This window comes from Labrus mixtus, chromosome 9 (genome assembly GCF_963584025.1).
Source record: "Labrus mixtus chromosome 9, fLabMix1.1, whole genome shotgun sequence".
NCBI classification, from domain to species: Eukaryota; Metazoa; Chordata; class Actinopteri; order Labriformes; family Labridae; genus Labrus; species Labrus mixtus.
Genome location: NC_083620.1, coordinates 10264473 through 10285082, shown reverse-complemented (window position 1 = coordinate 10285082; position 20610 = coordinate 10264473). Strand labels below are relative to the sequence as shown.

General features: G+C 46.9%; 3 protein-coding genes across 4 annotated transcripts in view; 1 reads left to right on the top strand and 2 right to left on the bottom strand.

Annotated features, from left to right (window-relative positions):
- nf1a (neurofibromin 1a) overlaps positions 1-20321 on the top strand; it is a 61824-nt gene extending 41503 nt beyond the window's left edge. For both annotated transcript variants that reach the window (XM_061046186.1, XM_061046185.1), the window contains exons 36-57: positions 4884-5316; positions 5844-6184; positions 6641-6843; positions 7037-7230; positions 7302-7442; positions 10309-10588; positions 11169-11383; positions 12027-12088; positions 12197-12338; positions 12703-12804; positions 13069-13209; positions 13897-14023; positions 14106-14237; positions 14461-14596; positions 14887-15047; positions 15128-15250; positions 15336-15454; positions 15534-15634; positions 16987-17129; positions 17299-17345; positions 17977-18193; positions 18657-20321. In XM_061046186.1, the coding sequence (XP_060902169.1) occupies positions 4884-5316; positions 5844-6184; positions 6641-6843; positions 7037-7230; positions 7302-7442; positions 10309-10588; positions 11169-11383; positions 12027-12088; positions 12197-12338; positions 12703-12804; positions 13069-13209; positions 13897-14023; positions 14106-14237; positions 14461-14596; positions 14887-15047; positions 15128-15250; positions 15336-15454; positions 15534-15634; positions 16987-17129; positions 17299-17345; positions 17977-18193; positions 18657-18799 (3703 nt within the window). In that variant the 3' untranslated portion in view covers positions 18800-20321. The remainder of the gene's footprint in view (positions 1-4883; positions 5317-5843; positions 6185-6640; positions 6844-7036; positions 7231-7301; positions 7443-10308; positions 10589-11168; positions 11384-12026; positions 12089-12196; positions 12339-12702; positions 12805-13068; positions 13210-13896; positions 14024-14105; positions 14238-14460; positions 14597-14886; positions 15048-15127; positions 15251-15335; positions 15455-15533; positions 15635-16986; positions 17130-17298; positions 17346-17976; positions 18194-18656) is intronic.
- On the bottom strand, positions 245-2361 carry LOC132980197 (uncharacterized). Its single transcript, XM_061046183.1, has 2 exons — positions 2156-2361; positions 245-1694 (listed from the first exon to the last, which is right to left on the bottom strand). Exon 2 carries the CDS (start codon positions 1634-1636, stop codon positions 386-388), a length of 1251 nt encoding a protein of 416 aa, XP_060902166.1. The 5' UTR covers positions 1637-1694; positions 2156-2361; the 3' UTR covers positions 245-385.
- Positions 3315-4697, bottom strand: LOC132980200 (uncharacterized). Its single transcript, XM_061046188.1, has 2 exons — positions 4527-4697; positions 3315-4289 (listed from the first exon to the last, which is right to left on the bottom strand). Exon 2 carries the CDS (start codon positions 4284-4286, stop codon positions 3657-3659), a length of 630 nt encoding a protein of 209 aa, XP_060902171.1. The 5' UTR covers positions 4287-4289; positions 4527-4697; the 3' UTR covers positions 3315-3656.
- Positions 20322-20610: the final 289 nt, after the last annotated feature.

Sequence of the window (20610 nt, the reverse complement as noted above, 5' to 3'; positions counted from 1 at the left end):
AGAGAGAGAGAGAGAGAGTAAAACTAGCTATATAAAAATAGCTGGACACGCCGCATTACCGAGTTTCAGAGACTCACGTGTACAGAGTAAGACATGGGGCACCAGAACAGCTTCAACAATCAAGTATTTAGAGTCTCTGAGCTCCACTGGAACTTTAAACAAGAGCACCATATCATTTGGTTTGTTGAAGATGGTGGTGGTCCATGTACAGATCCAGAGGATTCAGAGATCTCATATCTCAAAGACCGTACATATACAGGTTTATTTACTGCAGTGAAAGCCAAGATAAACATCACTTCTTGAAGTGACTCATCTTCCTGTGTTGTCTGTCACAGTTGTTGCTTCTTAAAAACAGTGAAGTGAATTCATTGTGGGGGTTGGGGAGTCAGTTCAGTGAAGGTTGCCCATTATTGGGGGGGGGGGGGGGGGGTTCTGGAAGATTTTCCCCAGCACCAGATAGAGCAGTTGGACTTGCAGGAGGGTCTTGACTGAGTTTGGCATCTCCTGAATTGTCGTTTGTGGTCAGTGGGTCTTGGGTTTGTGAAGAGGACTCTGAGTTTTCAACAGTGTCTTGAGGGCCTCCTGTCGTTGTAGTCTCTACGTTACCTCCAGCCATCCCGTTGGTTTCTTTATCATTTCCATTCACCTCTCGACCAAAGGTACTCCCTTGATTCTTGTCTCTGAACGTTGAGCCCGGCACCATGTCCTCCAACTCCTCGTCTGTTTCTGGGAGCAAGGACAACCTTTTGGACAACCTCTGAGGCAGGAAGCTGGACAGAGAAATCCGGTTTGATGACCTCTGTGTCACTTGACCGTTGTCATCTCCCCCCTCTAGAAATGGTGATGGTCCGGCCCAGTCTTTGGTTGTTATCTGATGACTCTGAAGCTTCCGTTTCTTAATGTAGATGACCAGGAATCCTACCATCATCAGTACCAGCGCCCCGCCAATTATCCCTGCAACAGCTTTACTGTTGCCTGATTGCTTTATGGGGGGGTCTTGTCTTGTATTTGTCGTGTGGATGAATGGGGTCTTTGTTGTTGCTTTTGAAGTTTTGAACAGACCTGTAGACTCTGTAGCACCAGGGACTGTGCTTTGAGACTCAGTAGATACGGTTGTAGAAATAAGATTTGTAGACTGTGCGGGGGGTGAAGATGATTCGGTGGTTTTCTCCCTGGTGAATTTGGAGGTTGTCGTATTTCCTGTGTCTTGGCTTTGGGTGGAGCCGCTAAGCGTTGGAGGTACCCTTGTGGTCATGGTTGGGTTGCTGGCTTCACTGGTCACTGCTGTTGTTGCTGGCGTCATGGACTTCATGCCCATTGTGGAGCTTTCGGGCTGAAATGATTGGGAACGGGTTGCTGTTGTTGGAGTATTTGGTGAAAGAGGTGTGGTTGGAGTTGTTTGCAGTAAAGGTGTATCACTGGGTTTTGTAGTCGTTTCATTAATCATGGTAGCCTGTGTGATGAGACCTGAAACCACTGAAGGTGGATTTGAGTTGGATGCCTCCTCTTTGGTTGACTGGTTGTGAATCATCACATCGGTGGCGTTAGGATTCTGGCTGGAGGGCCTGCTCGCCGTCAGTGACAACAGCAATACAAAGATAAACCTTAAGACATCCATGGTCATCATGGTCCTCATTTCCCCTCGTCCTCGGCTGGTTTGTTGACTCTTTGTTGCCAAAGCAACGGAAATGATTCTGTAAGAGATGAAGAGCATAGAATGTGAGGCAATGTCCTTTTCAGAGGGTTTGATGGTTCGATTGTGACGCTGTTGTGAAATGTAACTTCTGCTGCATCACTTCCTCTAAATGTCACTTTGAAGTCACAAAAGATTCAAGACGGTCTTATCTGCAGATTATTTTCCTCACAAATGAATAAGTGTGTTAATAATGAGTAAAAGAGTAAAATGGCACCTGAGTCAGACTGATACCTGGTGATAATGAGACATCTGTGTTGTTAATACCAGACGCAACAGTTCCATCTTCTTCATAGAATGTGTCATTTCTAAAACAATAGAGTTGAAGCCCGCTGTACTCTAAGGTGACATTAGATAAACTAAATGAAAAGAATACAGTATTAAAGTCCATTCATAGATCCTCGGCTATTTAACACAGTGTACGGGGACACTAGAGCCCTCCATGTATGAAATGTGACTCACCGTTGACTTGAACCAGACGGCCTCTTGTTCGGTATGTCGTTTAAAAATGGATGTATCAAAGAAAAAAACCTTTGATACTTTGCCGTCGTCTCTCTGTTGAGACGTACCTCGAATAAAAGAAGGAACTAAAGTCATGGAAGGTTTCTCTGAGGAAATGTTGAGCCTTGCTTCACTTACAGGAAATGTGATGACAACCAGAGAGAGAGAGAGAGAGAGAGAGAGAGTGAGAGAGAGAGTGAGAGAGTGTACATCCCTGCTGTGGAGGATGAGATCTGACAAAAGTATAAATAAATAAATACTGGAATAAATAAATGGGACATGAATAATTAAATGTCTTAAATTTATTTCCACATTTATTCATTTCTACATTTATTTATTTCCATATTTATTTATTTGCGGGGTCGTCGCTCACCCCTGGTCGATTATTTTTTACTATTTTACTGCACACAAACATGTGAGAGAAGCTGATAGAAATGTAGGATGTGACGTGAATAATGAACAGATATTGACAAAAAGCAAATCAGTTTATTAAAAGCAGGCTCCTTTTCTTTTGCACAATAGTTATGTAATAACAGAAATATTAAGAAGGTATGGAGTAAGCCTTACACTGTGAAAAGTCAGAAGCAGAATTCAACAAGGATTTATTTGAACAGTTAGTAGAACGTGTACCAAACTTAACGAGCGTCATCTGAACGTGGCTTCAGCAGCTGCTGGAGGTCTCCCATCACTCTGTCTGATAAATCATTAGCTTCACTAAATTAAAGATTTATGAAGTAAGTGGGATCACATATGTAGAGAATCATGTACAGTCAATGAACCTCTTTAATTCTGTCCTCTTGGCTTTAGACCTCTCTGCTGCGTCGTCTTTTACAGCCCAGTTTAGAGATTTGAATAAATTCCACATTAAGCTACACACATGGGAAATGTACAAAAGACTGGGACTGGCTCTTTACCCCAACACGTTCTCTAGTATCATCAGAATGATAAACTTGTTTAAGTCGCATTTCCACCACAAAAACACCCCGAGAAACAAGAACTTTTGGTAGAACTCGTGTTCCTGTTTAGGGTCGGTCCAAGGTGTAAATAACATTTGGGGGTTGGGCTTAAAGTGCTGACTGTCTGTTATTGGGTACAGCATTTGATGTAAACGAGCTGGCGTCTTTGTTGAGTCACCGCCCTTCAAAATGGCTTTTCATATGACAAATATTTATGGGTCTTTAGCTAACATCAGTCACACGTTTTTTTCAATTTTTTTTATATTTCTCAAAGGAAAGGATTCAAAAACGGTCCTGATGGGTTATGTGTTGGCACCAGTAATCTAACTTGAGATCGATGCCCAGGCAGTGCGATATCTTACTGACATTAAAGTTAACTTTTTGTGAGTTGTCATAAACTGGAAAGAAGAAGAACCTGCTACCACAACACATCAGCTGAATTGGCTGCTTTTTGTCTCGATGGAAGATTTTGGGTGCGCTGGTCTCTCCGAGTTGGGGTTACCTCCTCACACAACAAGGGGCATGTCCTCAAGATCTCTGGGAATCTCCAGACAGGAGTCCCTGGAGCTAGAGCTTTGCATCTGACCGGCCTTATCTTCAAGATTGAAAGCCATCGCTGCGGCTCCGCCTTCTTCTTGTATTTCAGCCTGACTCTCTTCCTCCTCCTTGCTGTCTGATCTCACCTCCTCAAGCATTACGCTGGCATCACACGGACCGATCAGTCCTTGAGCCTCAGGACGGTCGTCGCCCCAGTAGCTCGCACTGCCCACCAAGTCCAGGTTGGACCTTGAGGTTCTTGGGACATGCACCCGGTGCTGAAGGTGCCAGACCTGACATGCCAGTACCACTGTGGTTACCAGCAGACAGACAATCAGCCCCCCTGCACAACCCAAAGCAATAAGACCCATCTCAGTGTCGATTAGGCAGTCAGCTCGGGTGCCGTTTGTGTCTGTATCAAAATAGTTTGGGTGGTCGATGGTGGTGAAGTTGGGACCCGAAGCAGGGGTTGAAGTCCCACCTTGATCTTTTGCTGCCGAGGAGTACAGCAGTGTGGTTGAATGGTCTGCATGGGTAGGACAGAGTGTCAGCTGGTTGATCAGCAGAAACAGACAAAAGGTTCTTGTGCTTTCCATCATGACCTGAAATAAAGAAACAGTAAGTAGTATTCAAATCCTCCATCCATCACTTCAAGCCTGTAACTTCACATTAAAATAAACCTGATTGCTCTAACTAAGATGATGCAGCTCAGGTACTTCCATCTGTGCCAACACAAGAAGAGAGTTGATCTTCCAATGAAGTTCAGTACTTAGGAACATGATTATTTTCTAATGTGCTCATAAACAAACAGTATTTTCTACATTTCTTCAGCGGCTTACCTGAAGTAGTCTAGTTCTTTGGTCTTTGTTGGAGGATGCCGTGGGACAACTGTTGCAGTCGACCTCTTGATACGCTCTGAGCTCACTTCCTGACCCCCTTTATGGGTCTATCGCTGGTCTGGTTATTTCAGGGCTTGTGGTCTGATACCACAGATACGAGGAGCTCTAACAAGAAAAGAGAGAAAAGAAAGTTCAGAATCTCAGAATCACAAACAGCTTTAACTCCTTAACTCGTGATATAAATTATGTTTTAACGAACCCCAAACCCAAATAATGGATCATAACTGCAGAAAGATAATGACATCATTAAGGCTGAACACGAGTTTGACCTGTTTCTGATTTGTCTCCTCTCTTCAGGTTCAAAACCGGCCAGATTAATGGAGACCTGCTCATCTACCACGTCCTGCTCACCCTCAAACCCTACTACGCCAAACCCTACGAGATAGTGGTCGACCTAACCCACGTGGGACCCAGCAATCGCTTCAAGACGGACTTCCTGTCCAAATGGTTTGTGGTCTTTCCCGGTTTTGCCTATGAAAATGTTGCAGCTGTGTATGTGTACAACTGCAACACGTGGGTGAGGGAGTACACTAAGTACCATGAGAGGCTGCTGACGGGGCTGAAGGGCAGCAAACGGCTCCAGTTCATCGACTTTCCGGCTAAACTGGCCGAGCACATCGAGCCAGACCAACAGAAGCTGCCTGCAGCCACGCTGACCCTGGAGGAAGACCTCAAGGTGTTCCACAATGCCCTCAAGCTGGCCCACAAAGACACCAAGGTCTCCATAAAGGTGAGGATGCAGCCGTTACTCTTGGTTCTCAAAGGTTTAAATTGAATCTAAAGTGAACTTTGTTTAAGTTTTTGAAGATGTTTCATCTCTCCATCAACCAGTTGTGTGTGGGATTGAACCTTGAACTACCATAACCTGGATGACTGATAACTTTCCCTGACATGTGACTAAGAAGTGCTGGACCCTTAACTTGTGTTCGGACTATAACCTCTGCACATGTAGGGCAACCTAACCGATAGACCACTAGCGCCCCCATTGCCGGCCTGTTTCTGATGCAACATCAGGGCTTCTAGAGAATCCCGACACTGATCACAGATGACACAGATTCATGTTTTCCTGTTCTTTGAATCCACCAGAAAATATTTGTTTACATTTTCCGTGAATCCATGAATCTCGCTTCTCAACGCTCCTGCTGTCCTTCTGGAACAAACGTAATGAAAGGATGAGTTAGGTAGAGGTCAAGAGTATCATAAAAACAAAATGAACCTTTGGTTTCCTGTCACACTGTTTATTTTCTTGCTGCTCAGGTGGGCTCGACGGCAGTTCAGGTGACCTCAGCCGAGCGGACCCGCGTCCTCGGCCAGCCCGTCTTCCTTAACGATGTCTACTATGCCTCAGAGATCGAAGAGATTTGCCTGGTGGATGAGAGCCAGTTCACCCTCACCATGGCCAATCAGGGCACGCCGCTCACATTCATGCACCAGGAGTGCGACGCCATTGTCCAGTCTATCATCCACATCCGGACACGCTGGGAGTTGTCGCAGCCAGACTCCATCCCACAGCACACCAAGATCCGACCCAAAGACGTCCCCGGGACTCTGCTCAACATTGCTCTGCTGAACCTGGGCAGCTCGGACCCCAGCCTCAGGTCAGTGCTTTCTCTATCCCAGTATGACGGAACAGGTGGGGCTCCTTTTGACACACGTGTTAAATAAAATCACATCCATGTTGTTGTCTGATTTAAGTTTGGTGTCAGCCTCTGAATCATGCTCACACGCTGTATGGGCCAGTTGGAGCCCCAATCTAATAAAGGAAGGGGAAGTTATCCGAACTTCAAATGCACTCTTATTTTAAGAAAGGTCCTTAGTTTGGAGGGATGGGGGGGTTGTATCAGGAGTTTTAGGTTCCAACTTTTGAAATGTGTTCTGTTTTTTTCATAAACTAAAAATGTCAAAATAACTGTGTTTGGTTAAACGGTGCAGACCTGTGGGCAGAGGGAGATGATGAAACACAAGCTCTAAAAGATATTTGAGGAATCATTCAACTCCCTTGCTTCACTTCTCTTTCTCTAATTCCTCTTGTTCATCATCCCTCACACGTCCAGGTCTGCAGCGTACAACCTGCTCTGTGCTCTGACCTGCACCTTCAACCTGAAGATCGAGGGTCAGCTGTTGGAGACGTCCGGCCTCTGCATCCCGGCCAACAACACCCTCTTCATCGTCTCCATCAGTAAGACTCTGGCTGCCAACGAGCCCCACCTGACCCTGGAGTTTCTGGAGGAGTGCATCTCAGGCTTCAGCAAATCCAGTAAGTTCTTGTGGACAGAGCGCCTGGTAGACATGATCTCACTTATATAAAACATTTTTAAAACCACATTTAAAAACTGAGGTCTGTGGTCGTTTAGAGATAAAACATGTTAAAAACATGTGGTTAGGGTGTACAGATGAACCACCTCTAAACAGCCCTGCTTTAGGTTTGTTAAAGCTACTTCCTGTTTCAGGTATCGAGCTGAAGCACCTCTGTCTGGAGTACATGACGCCGTGGCTGCTCAACCTGGTCCGCTTCTGCAAACACAACGACGACGCCAAGCGCCAGCGTGTCACCGCCATTTTGGACAAACTCATCACCATGACAATCAATGAGAAGCAGATGTACCCCTCCATCCAGGCTAAGATCTGGGGCAGCCTGGGCCAGGTGAGTCCATTACACCTCCAGGTTTCAAACTTAAAAACCCTGATGTGTATTTAACCTCTGTGTGTCCTCAGATAACGGACCTGCTGGACGTGGTGCTTGACAGCTTCATAAAAACCAGCGCCACCGGAGGACTGGGCTCCATTAAAGCCGAGGTCATGGCCGACACCGCAGTGGCTCTGGCTTCAGGGAACGTCAAACTGGTCTCCAGTAAGGTGAGACTGAGTCTATACTGGTCTCCAGTAAGGTGAGACTGAGTCTATACTGGTCTCCAGTAAGGTGAGACTGAGTTTATACTGGTGTCCAGTAAGGTCAGACTGAGTTTATACTGGTCTCCAGTAAGGTCAGACTGGGTCTATACTGGTGTCCAGTAAGGTCAGACTGAGTTTATACTGGTGTCCAGTAAGGTCAGACTGAGTCTATACTGGTCTCCAGTAAGGTCAGACTGAGTCTATACTGGTCTCCAGTAAGGTCAGACTGAGTCTATACTGGTCTCCAGAAAGGTCAGACTGAGTCTATACTGGTCTCCAGTAAGGTCAGACTGAGTTTATACTGGTCTCCAGTAAGGTCAGAGTTTATACTGGTCTCCAGTAAGGTGAGACTGAGTTTATACTGGTCTCCTGTAAGGTCAGACTGAGTTTATACTGGTCTCCGGTAAGGTCAGACTGAGTTTATACTGGTCTCCGGTAAGGTCAGACTGGGTTTATACTGGTCTCCGGTAAGGTCAGACTGAGTTTATACTGGTCTCCGGTAAGGTCAGACTGAGTTTATACTGGTCTCCAGTAAGGTCAGAGTTTATACTGGTCTCCAGTAAGGTGAGACTGAGTTTATACTGGTCTCCTGTAAGGTCAGACTGAGTTTATACTGGTCTCCGGTAAGGTCAGACTGGGTTTATACTGGTCTCCGGTAAGGTCAGACTGAGTTTATACTGGTCTCCAGTAAGGTCAGAGTTTATACTGGTCTCCAGTAAGGTGAGACTGAGTTTATACTGGTCTCCTGTAAGGTCAGACTGAGTTTATACTGGTCTCCGGTAAGGTCAGACTGGGTTTATACTGGTCTCCGGTAAGGTCAGACTGAGTTTATACTGGTCTCCGGTAAGGTCAGACTGAGTTTATACTGGTCTCCGGTAAGGTCAGACTGGGTTTATACTGGTCTCCGGTAAGGTCAGACTGAGTTTATACTGGTCTCCGGTAAGGTCAGACTGAGTTTATACTGGTCTCCGGTAAGGTCAGACTGGGTTTATACTGGTCTCCGGTAAGGTCAGAGTTTATACTGGTCTCCAGTAAGGTCAGAGTTTATACTGGTCTCCAGTAAGGTGAGACTGAGTTTATACTGGTCTCCTGTAAGGTCAGACTGAGTTTATACTGGTCTCCGGTAAGGTCAGACTGGGTTTATACTGGTCTCAGGTAAGGTCAGACTGAGTTTATACTGGTCTCCGGTAAGGTCAGACTGAGTTTATACTGGTCTCCAGTAAGGTCAGACTGAGTTTATACTGGTCTCCAGTAAGGTCAGACTGGGTTTATACTGGTCTCCGGTAAGGTCAGACTGAGTTTATACTGGTCTCCGGTAAGGTCAGACTGGGTTTATACTGGTCTCCGGTAAGGTCAGACTGGGTTTATACTGGTCTCCGGTAAGGTCAGACTGAGTTTATACTGGTCTCCGGTAAGGTCAGACTGAGTTTATACTGGTCTCCGGTAAGGTCAGACTGGGTTTATACTGGTCTCCGGTAAGGTCAGACTGAATTTATACTGGTCTCCAGTAAGGTCAGACTGAGTTTATACTGGTCTCCAGTCTATGGATGCTGGACGTTTGTGTTAAACAGTAAATCAAATAAATAAGGAAGACACTCTGATTTCCTGGTGTTTGTCCCGATCAGCTCTCTGAGTCTGACCTCCCGCTGTGAACTAAAAGGTCACATTTAGTCTGTAAAACTCTGCTGCTTCATGAGGGTTCAGGGTTTGTAGTTATGAAGGCAGCACACAGAGCCTTCAGTGTGAAACATACTCGTAGGACTTTGTTACACCTTTACACTTGATGTGAGTTTGAGTTATTGACAAAGATGATTGTGTATATTTTACATAGAAGACATTTATAGAAGAAGATTTTGAGTTTTTTATAGATTCTAAAGGATCAGAGCGTCAGGATGAACAGAAGCAGATATAAAAGTATATTTTTGATTGACTTACTTTGAAATGGTTGAGAATAAATCCGAAGCTGAAAGTCGGTCCTGACTCAGAGTATCCAAAGAGACAAAGTCATCCTGACACCATCCATCATCTGTGAGCTCTGGACCGTCACAAACACAAACTCATCATACATACAGAGACGGACGGACAGACACAATAGAAAAGCCAAGCCCTGGCTCCTATTATGGCAGACAGCAGCTCGCCTCTGAATGGGGACCATTGTGAAGGTTGTTGATGAAGAAGACACAGTCTGAGTCTAACGTTGGAGTGCTGAACCATCTGTGATGCTAAGGTGTTCAAAGTGGATCATATTTAAGATATCACAGGAACAAGAGGTGACCATGTCTGTGTGAGCATACTTGACTCTTGTTGTCTCTGTGTTGTTATCGTCATACATCATAGTCTGATGTCATGGCAGGACAGCCTGCTGAAAACAAAGCAGCCTTGTCCGAGCCTCTTGAACTCTGTGTCACCCAGAGCAGAATAAACGTCTGTAAGCACAAACATATTATGGTCTGTATGAGCTCCATGTCTGACCAGAAACCACCAGTCAGAAGCTCTGTGGAGCCGTGCATTGTGCTCAGATTTCCTCTTTAAGGTTAACATTTTCAATACTTCAACACTTTTTCAGTTAAAATGAAACGGTCTCAAAGGTCCAATCCGTGAGATGTGTAGTGAGTGAGAATATAAAGTGAGCTTACTATCTGATCAGACATTAAGGAAACATGCTATGTTGAAGTCTGGTCCCAACAATCTGGACCCTGTGAAGTTCCAGAAAGTGTTCTTCACTCACTGATGACTTCATGAGATGGACGAGAGCCTCCTTCACGGCCACTTATCTTGAACTTCACCATAACAGTTTCCTGTCTGACTTCTCTTTAACTCTCCGCGGCAGGTGATTGGTCGGATGTGTAAGATCATAGACAAGACGTGTCTGTCCCCCACGCCCACGCTGGAGCAGCACCTGATGTGGGACGACATCGCCATCTTGGCCCGCTACATGCTCATGCTGTCCTTCAACAACTCGCTGGACGTGGCGGCTCACCTGCCGTACCTGTTCCACGTGGTGACCTTGCTGGTGGCCACCGGGCCGCTCTCCCTCAGGGCCTCCACCCATGGTTTGGTCATCAACATCATTCACTCCCTGTGCACCTGCTCGCAGCTCAACTTCAGCGGTGAGGACTTCTTTCAGTCTGTTACCGATCTGATTTTTACAAGTTCACATTTCTTTTTCCTAATGAGTGAAGCTAAAGGGTTGAACTGTTTCCAACTTTGAATCTGTGACCTTACCAAACTATCTCTTTGGTTTATCAGTTTCTCTAAAGCTCCTGGAGTTTAAGTAACATAGGAAGTAAAGGAGCCTTTTGCTGCATATGAAGAGACGGGAATGAATATTCACGCCTCGCTTTGACCGATAAAGTAAAAGAGAACATCGCAGTAAGATGGACTGTTTCTAAAAACACATCTCAAATGTCTAAAACCTGTGCAGACAAAGAGACAAGAAACTTTGAATGATGTCCTCCATGAGGGAGAAATGTTCAAAGTAGAAGGAAACTCTAATGCTCTCCACAGATGGAGGTGGGTGCTCTTACAGGAAGTTGTCCTATGCTAAGCTAGTTTGCATAACAGCAGGAAAAACACACACACACACACACACACACACACATACACACCACAGTGAACGCACACACGGGTTAGGACGTTTGTAAAGGTGTGTGTGTTTATTGACAGTAAATGTTGATGTTGTGTTTTCAGAGGAGACTAAGCAGGTCCTGAGGCTGAGTCTGACCGAGTTCTCTCTGCCAAAGTTTTACCTTCTGTTCGGCATCAGCAAAGTCAAGTCGGCCGCTGTCATTGCCTTCCGCTCCAGCTACAGAGACCGTTCCTTCTCTCCAGGCTCGTACGAGAGGGAGACGTTTGCCCTGTCGTCCCTGGAGACCGTCACCGAGGCCTTACTGGAGATCATGGAGGTCAGCAGACTAACTCTTATTACACACAAAGACTTCTCAATGACTAACATCACCGCCATCGAGCGTTTGTACGGGGAGCATTAAGCCCTGTGTATACCCGCTTTTAACCACGCCAACGCATGACATCAGCCTCGCATATCACGTGGAGGTTTGGAGTGTTATTTGTATACGTACTCAGAAATCAACGATAAGCTTCTGCCTGATGCAATATGCCTATAACCACTAGGGGCAGTTTAGGGTCGGTGATGAGACCAGATGTTGCAACATCGGAGACACCAGAGAACCGTTACAACAACGGCGAGAGCGTGACAGAAAAGTGAATCGATTGAGACTCAAACTACAGTCGTTACATCTTTGTTCACATCACAGAATCTCTGATTTATGTGGTGCTCCCTCTAGAGGAATCCTCCAGTAACATGCGTTGTACAGGCAAGTATGGGAACATCTCCGTTCTGACCATCCGGGGGTCTACGCGTACGCCTCGTTCAAAGTAGATTCAGCCTTTACTGCGCTAACTCAGGACGCCGTCCAGCAGCTGACTGCTCTGACTTCTGCTCCCACATGAATCCACCAATGTGTCCCTCATCTCAGCACCAGGCGAATATTAATATATTTATTATTTACCTGTGTTTCTCTCCTCCAGGCGTGTATGAGGGACATCCCAGCCTGCAAGTGGTTAGACCAGTGGACCGAGCTGGCACAGAAGTATGAACCCCCCCCTCCTCCGTCTATGATCTTCATATGTTCATGATGTCAACGTGCACTTTGAACACGTGTGTGTGTGTGTGTGTGTGTGTGTGTGTGTGTGTGTAGGTTTGCGTTCCAGTACAACCCGTCCCTGCAGCCCAGAGCTCTGGTGGTGTTCGGCTGCATCAGTAAGAGAGTGAGTCACGGTCAGATCAAACAGATCATCAGGATCCTCAGCAAGGCCAGCCCTCTGCTCAGCATCGACCGGGTGAGGAGAACACCTCAAGATCATCCCCTCTAGAGCCTGTGGGCTCACGGACGACATCTTTGAGTTACAATGATGTCGTCTGTGAGATCAGCTGATCTCTGAGTTAACGTCAGAGCAGAACAAACCTAAATGAACAGTTAACTAGTCAGACTCTGACCCTCTCTCTCCTCCTCTCTCTCTCTCTCCTCCTCTCTCTCTCCTCCTCCTCTCTCTCCTCCTCTCTCTCTCTCCTCCTCCTCTCTCTCCTCCTCCTCTCTCTCCTCCTCTCTCTCTCTCCTCCTCCTCTCTCTCCTCCTCCTCTCTCTCCTCCTCCTCTCTCCTCCTCTCTCTCCTCCTCCTCTCTTTCTCCCCTCCTCCTCCTCAGGGTCTGGAGAGCTGTCTGAAGGGTCCTGATAATTATAACAGCCAGGTGTTGATCGAGGCCACGGTCATAGCTCTGACCAAACTGCAGCCTTTACTCAGCAAGGTAAAAAAAACAGTCAAACATGACGTCACACCTATGCACATTACGAACATCCTGATGATGTACACAACAACAACATTGCTTAATCTGTGTGTGTGTGTGTGTGTGTGTGTGTGTGTGTGTGTGTGTGTGTGTGTGTGTGTGTGTGTGTGTGTGTGTGTGTGTGTGTGTGTGTGTGTGTGTGTGTGTGTGTGTGTGTGTGTGTGTGTGTGTGTGTGTGTGTGTGTGTGTGTGTGTGTGTGTGTGTGTGTGTGTGTGTGTGCGCAGGAGTCTCCCATGCACAAAGCTCTGTTCTGGGTTGCGGTGGCCGTGCTGCAGCTGGACGAGGTGAACCTCTACTCTGCAGGTACCGCCCTGCTGGAGCAGAACCTCCACACTCTGGACACCATGAGAGTGTTTAATGACAAGGTACCACACATACACACACACACACGTTTACGCTTTCCTAACAAACTTTCCATCACTGAGACTATGGAGAGTATTATCAACAGTGCTTCTGAAGGGACAAAAAAGCACGAGATTAAACTAATAATCATTCATTTCAGAAGAAGCAAAACGTTGGAGATTAAATGTTTTTATTTCAGCATCACATGCACGCCTATGGATGTTTATAAACGCAGGTTTAAAATGTCATAAAAATCATCTAATTATATATAGTATATGTAAATGAATGTAGTAAATCCACATGATGTAAGAACTGATCTGTAAACACATAGGAGCGTTATTTTAGAAACATGTTTATTTAAACTCCAACTATCAAAGTTCTGCTGTGTACGAGAAGTAACCGTTCTCTCTCTTCCTCCTCTCTCTCTCCTCCTATCTCTCCCCTCCTCCTCTCCTCCTCTCTCCCCTCCTCCTCTCTCTCTCCTCCTCTCTCTCCCCTCCTCCTCCTCTCTCTCTCCTCCTCTCTCTCCCCTCCTCCTCCTCTCTCTCCTCCTCTCTCTCTCCTCTCTCTCCTCTCTCTCCCCTCCTCCTCTCTCTCTTCCTCTCCCCTCCTCCTCCTCTCTCCCCTCCTCCTCTGTCGTCTTCTCCCCTCCTCCTCTCTCGCCCCCTCCTCTCACTCCTCCTCCTCTCTCCCCTCCTGCTGCTCCTCAGAGTCCAGAGGAGGTGTTCATGGAGATCAGGCGTCCTTTAGAGTGGCACTGTAAGCAGATGGATCACTTTGTGGGCCTCAACTTCAGCGCTAACTTTAACTTTGCCCTGGTGGGACACCTGCTCAAAGGTGAGACATGTGAAAGTGTGTTCACTCAGATGTTTGCTTCATGATGTAAAGTCTCACTCACGGTCGCATCGTGCCTCTGCAGGTTACAGACACCCGTCAGCCACCACTGTAGCCAGGACGGTGAGGATCCTGCACACTCTGTTGGCTCTCATCAGCAAACATCTCAAGTGTGACAAGTTTGAGGTCAACATCCACAGTGTGGCTTACCTGGCAGGTAAGAAAGACCCGTAGAGACACCTAGCATCTTCTCTTTTATTGATATGATCACTTGTTCATTCAGGGGATCCCGTTAAAGAGTAACCAGAGCGTAATATTAAAGAGAGAGTAATGAAGCTGTTCCAGATCCATGTCCTGTCTTTGTGGGGGGGGGGTTCTTAGTTCTGGATTTTCGGGGGCCTTGATGACCTTCCTCTTCTTCTCCTTCTTTTTGGTTTCAGCTCTGCTCACGGTCTCTGAGGAGGTCCGGAGTCGCTGCAGCCTCAAACACAGAAAGTCTCTGCTGATCTCTGACCTCTCCATGGACCCAGTACCAATGGACACCTACTCCAGTCACGTCTCAGACCCCAGCTGCAGGTGAGCCCACCAACACTGTGGACCTGGAGATTATTAAGGACCGTATTCTGAGAGAGTCTTTGTAAAGATACATAATCCACCTGACTTTGGAATGGGTCAGGGTTAGAATCTCAGGACTCTTTATTTATCTCTATGAACAGATCTCACAATCTCCTTCAGATCGAACTTTTCTACTCTACTTTTTTCAGAAACAATCGACCGGACCCCCGTTCAACAAACACAAATTTAAAAAGTCTAATACCCGACCTTGTACGGACCCTGTAATTTCTGACCTTTGCCCCTCCTTTCAGGACCCTGCGAGAGACCCAGCCCTGGGCGTCTCCTCAGGCTTCAGAGCGCTACCTGTCCGCTCATCACTACCCCACGGTGGGTCAGATCAGCCCTCGAACACGCAAGTCCATGAGCCTGGACATGGGTCAGCCGTCCCAGGCCAACACTAAGAAGCTGCTGGGTACGACTTTGTGACATTTGATGGAGAGCATGATTTCTTATCAAAGCCACATTTTATGAATATGATTATTTGTTCCTCAGGCACCAGGAAGAGCTTCGACCACCTCATTTCAGACTCTAAAGCACCAAAGAGACCGGAGATGGAGTCCGGTATGACCACGCCTCCAAAGATGAGGCGGGTCGCTGAGAACGACTACGAGATCGGTGAGAGAGGAAGAAGAAATCCACCTTTCCTCTTCCAGAACTTCTCACATGATGCAGATATTTAATGATTATGTTTGACTCACAGAGACTCAAAGAATGGGAAACTCTCACCTCCGTAAAGTATCCGTGTCTGAGTCCAACGTGCTGCTGGACGAGGAGGTTCTGACCGACCCCAAGATCCAGGCTCTGCTGCTCACTGTGCTGGTGAGTCACATGACTGGTACAAAAACAATCAGGGGCTTTTATTTTGACATTCCCACTGACGGACTGTGCTCGCTCTTAGGCCACGCAGGTCAAATACACCACGGACGACTTCGACCAGAGGATCCTGTACGAGTACCTGGCTGAAGCCAGTGTCGTCTTCCCCAAGGTTTTCCCCGTTGTGTAAGTTCACACGTATGAATGTGTTTGTAACCTCTGATGAATGTTCAGCCACTGGTTCTCTGCTGGTCATGCATGAAGAGTCTTTGTGTTCAGAACGGTTCGGTAATGTCAAATGTTGACGATCGATCACATCCGTCACGAGATTTCAAAGTGAATGTTCCTGAATGTTTCCTGCTGCGTTTCCTCATGGACTCCACAGGAAATGTTACCAGGAGGGAAAGTCCGGCTGAAACGCCAGGAAGCATGAAAAATAATATTCAGTCTCTGACTCCATCCATTCGTCATCTAAACCGCTTTTCCTATTTGGGGACGAAGGCGGCTGGAGCTGATCCCCAGTGGGTTAGAGGCGGGGTTACACCCTGGACCGTTCACCAGCCAATCACAGAGCTGACATATAGAGACAGACAACCAGCCACACTCACATTCACTCCTACAGGGAATTTAGAGTCTCCAGTTAACCTAGTTTAAGTTGAAAGTGAGTAAAAATATAACGCAAGCTTTTACTGAAAGTGTCGACTCGAACCTGTGACCGCTGTGCTGAGGACTGCAGCCTCTAAATGTGTGGCGTCTGCTCCAACCAGCGCCCCCTAGTGTTTTGAAAGGGAATGACTGGATTGGAGGAAGGTGTGTCAAAGTTTTTTATCTTTGTCTAAAAAGAGTTGATGCTCCAAAAGAAATCTGGAAACGTAATCGCCTCCCTTCATTGATCAGCTGACTTCCTGCATTCTACTTAATGCATGAGTTTATCTCCGGGTAGGATAAGATACAATGATGCGTACACACTGGAAGAGAACAAGAAATATATCTTTTTTGAATATTTGTTCAGTGGAATCATTAGGTTAGTTCACAGCTGATTACAGCCACGCGGAAGTTGAATGGAAACATGTCGACTGATTGAGCCTCGATGTGAGACTGCAGATCTTAAATTAAATACAGACGAGCTCATGAACACGCTGAGCTTACTAAGTCTGAGGCTTCTCTCATCGACTGCACTCATCTGCATCGACTCGTATCATCTCACGGGCTGCGAGCCAGAGTCTAACTTTATCCAACCACAGCCTCTCTCTCTCTCTCTCTCTCTCTGTGTGTGTGTGTGTGTGTGTGTGTGTGTGTGTGTGTGTGTGTGTGTGTGTGTGTGTGTGTGTGTGTGTGTGTGTGTGTGTGTGTGTGTGTGTGTGTGTGTGTGTGTGTGTGTGTGTGTGTGTGTGTGTGTGTGTGTGTGTGTGTGTGTGTGTGTGTGTGTGTGTGTGTGTGTGTGTGTGTGTGTGTGTGTGTGTGTGTGTGTGTGTGTGTGTGTGTGTGTGTGTGTGTGTGTGTGTGTGTGTGTGTGTGTGTGTGCGCGTCCTCCACAGACACAACCTGCTGGACTCAAAGATCAACACTGTGCTGTCCATGTGTCAGGACACCAACCTGCTGAACCCGGTGCACGGCATCGTGCAGAGCGTGGTGTACCACGAGGAGTCGCCCCCGCCATACCAGCCCTCCTACCTGCAGAGTAAAACCCCCACCTGCACATTCAATTAACAACTTTATTTAAAGAACACTTTGAACACCTTTGTGCTGTTCTCTGTAAGCATTTCCTCCCAATCTCCCCTCCCTCCCTCGTCTCCCTCCATCATCCGCCGCCCCCCCCCCCCCTCATCTACCCCCTCTTCACTTCACAGGCTTTGGTTTTAATGGACTCTGGAGGTTTGCTGGACCCTTCTCTAAGGTATGACTGATCTCTGCCCCCCCTCCCCTCATTTTTTCATTCTGTAGCTTGGGGAGGATTCAGCCAACTCAGCGATCACAGCACTGATTCACAACCAGCCTGCCAATTAAAGTAGTGATGTATAGAGCATATAAACACACACACACACACACACACAGAGACACACACACACACACACACATAAAGAGAGAGAGAGACACACACACACACACACATAAAGAGAGAGAGAGACACACACACACACACACATAAAGAGAGAGAGAGACACACACACACACACACATAAAGAGAGAGAGAGAGACACACACACACACACACACAAACACATAGAGAGACACACACACACAAAGAGAGAGACACACACACACATACACATAAAGAGAGAGAGAGACACACACACACACACACACACACAAACACATAGAGAGACACACACACACAAAGAGAGAGACACTCACACACACAGATACACACACGGAGTAGAAGCTGTAAAGAACTTTAAATATAAAACAGTCTCTGACTATCTCTGATTGTTAAAACTTTATTTAAACTTTATTTGATGACAGTAATTCAAGTCAAAGCTTCTGATAGAGCGTTAAGTGTTGATCATCCTCCTCCCCCTCCCCCGCAGCAAACCCAGATCCCCGACTATGCCGAGCTCATCGTCAAGTTCCTGGAGGCGTTGATTGACAGCTACCTACCTGCGGCGGACGAGGAGCGAGGGGAGGAGCAGCTGAGGACCCCCACCTCCCCCTACCCCCCCACCAGCCAGAGCCAGCTCAGCATTACTGCCAACCTCAACCTGTCCAACTCCATGACCTCACTGGCTACCTCGCAGCACTCTCCAGGTCACACACGGTCACACACAGACGCACACGGAAATACACGCGCGCGCACACACACACACACACACACACACACAAACACCTACACACACACACACACACACACACACACACACACACACACACACACACACACACAGAGTCCAGGATCAGAGACATGTTTTCTCTGACCTTTAGTGAATCTGTATTCTTATTGTTTGAACTCCCCCTGTCTTCAGAGTGATGTTACTGCAGTCAGTGCATACCCTGCCTGTCCTGCAGCGCCCCCTGCTGCCTGTTAAATAACACGCAGGAGATGAAATCAGTGCTTAAACTGGAGATACAATATATTTAAATCCTACAAAAATGACTGAAGGCAGCTGTTATTCAGTCTAAATCTTCTGTTTCAATGCAAAAATAAGCAAAATGCCTTTAAACTTATCATTCACAAACGCTGGAGCTCACTTACCTCTTTGTGTCCCTGAAGGTGTGGACAAGGAGAACGTCCAGCTCTCCCCCAGCTCTGCTCTGTCCACCGGGGGGCGCACTCGCCACGGCTCAGCCAGTCAGGTTCAAAAGCAGCGCAGCGCCGGCAGCTTCAAGAGACCGAGCATTAAGAAGATCGTCTGAACGGGCGGAGACAACCTGCAGCGCCCGCCTCCTCCTCTTAAGCCCCGCCCCCAGCCTGCCAGGCCTCATGCTGCACTCCATCGTCGTCTTCTTCTTCTCCTCCTTCTTCACGGATGTTGCTCTGGCAGGAGTGATTTTGCATTGAGGAGGAATATCGGAGAGGGCGAACTTGAATTTAATGCTGCTGTCCTTTGAGGAGGCACGTGGTCGAGGAGTTCTTCTTCTTCTGTGGAATCGTGTCCGGAGGTCGTGTGCGAGCTCGTATGCAGACGCTGGACGGTCACACTGACGGACACAAACAGTCCGGATACGGAGGTTTTGTGGCTGAAAAACTGTCTTTACGTCCCTCGGCCTTCCTTAAACACTCCTGTGAGTCTGATGGCCAATGACAGCAGCAGCTGAGAGAGGGCGGGGCCTCTATGACACTTAAGCCCCTCCCCTCGGCCCTGTACATATTTTACATAGACAGATAATGTATAACTAGTCCTTAGTGCTGAGTAGATGTTGCCGTTCTCTCCATGGTGTGCCTTTGTCAGGGTTTTTAATGTGTACAATTTATAAAGGTAAACCTTGCTGGGACAAAGAACAGGTACTAATTATGGAGGCGGAGCCGTTCATATCACCATGAGACCGACACGAGCTGCCTCGCCGGCACCCTCCAATGATCGTCAGATATACAATCATCCATATACCCTGATGCCTGAGAGTATTTATCCTGTACAGCTAGATAGAGCCACACTTCTTCTACTCCTGCTCCTTCTTCTTTTCAAAGACGAGGGCAACAGCAGCCGTGTAAATATCTCCACGCTGTCTCTCTCTCCTCTCAGCTCCGTCACCTCCTGTCAGAGCTGTGCTTTCTCTCCTGTAGGTCTCTGTCTCTCCTCTCAGTCCTGGGTAAGGGTTACTCCCCCTAACCTCTCTCTCTCTCTCTCTCTCTCTCTCTCTCTCTCTCTCTCTCTCTCTCTCTCTCTCTCTGTGATCAGTTTTTATTTACATTTTTAATCTGCAGCGTTTTTAATTTGATTACTCAGTGACAACGAAAACTGTCAAATGGGCAATAATATTCAACTCTCCACCTCCTCCTCCTCCTCTTCCTCCACCTTCAGCTCCTCATCCTCCTGCTCAAGCTCCTCCTCCTCATCCTCCTGCTCTTCCTCCAGCTCCTCCTCTTCCTCCTCCTCCTGCTCTTCTTCCAGCTCCTCCTCTTCCTCCTCCTCCTCCTGTCCACCGGGAGGTTTTTCCTCGTACAGGTGACATGGCCCTCTCTCTGCTCGCTGCATTGCGATGAGGCAGACATCTTGGATGATGATGTACGGAGAAAGAGGATCAGACCAGCTTTAGTTTGTGAGCTGCAGCGATGACATCACAGAATGCCATTAAAGGAGAACGTGTTTGTAATTTGCAGCTTAGAAACACATTTATATATTCACTTTTAAATCATTCAAACTGATCCGTCCCTCATTCATGTTCTGAATGCTGAAAGATGAACAGGAAATAATAAAAGTTCTTATGTGGCAGATTATTAATTAATAAATGTTTTTTTTATCTTTGTCCAATCAAAATGAGGCTTTAGTTTTTTTAATTCTTTGAAATGATCGACAAGAACTCAACGTTCAAACGTTAGTCTACAGTGAGGTCTGAAAGTAACCTGCAGTTACAGCTGATGACCACAGGGGTCACCAGAGAGACACTTTGAAACGGCATCAACAGAGATGCTTGAACCTTTTATTCTTTTACAAACTCTGAACAAAAGTTAAGCTTCATAAAACAGTCGGCTTTAAATCAACCTTGAGAGTCTGAAAAGATCCACA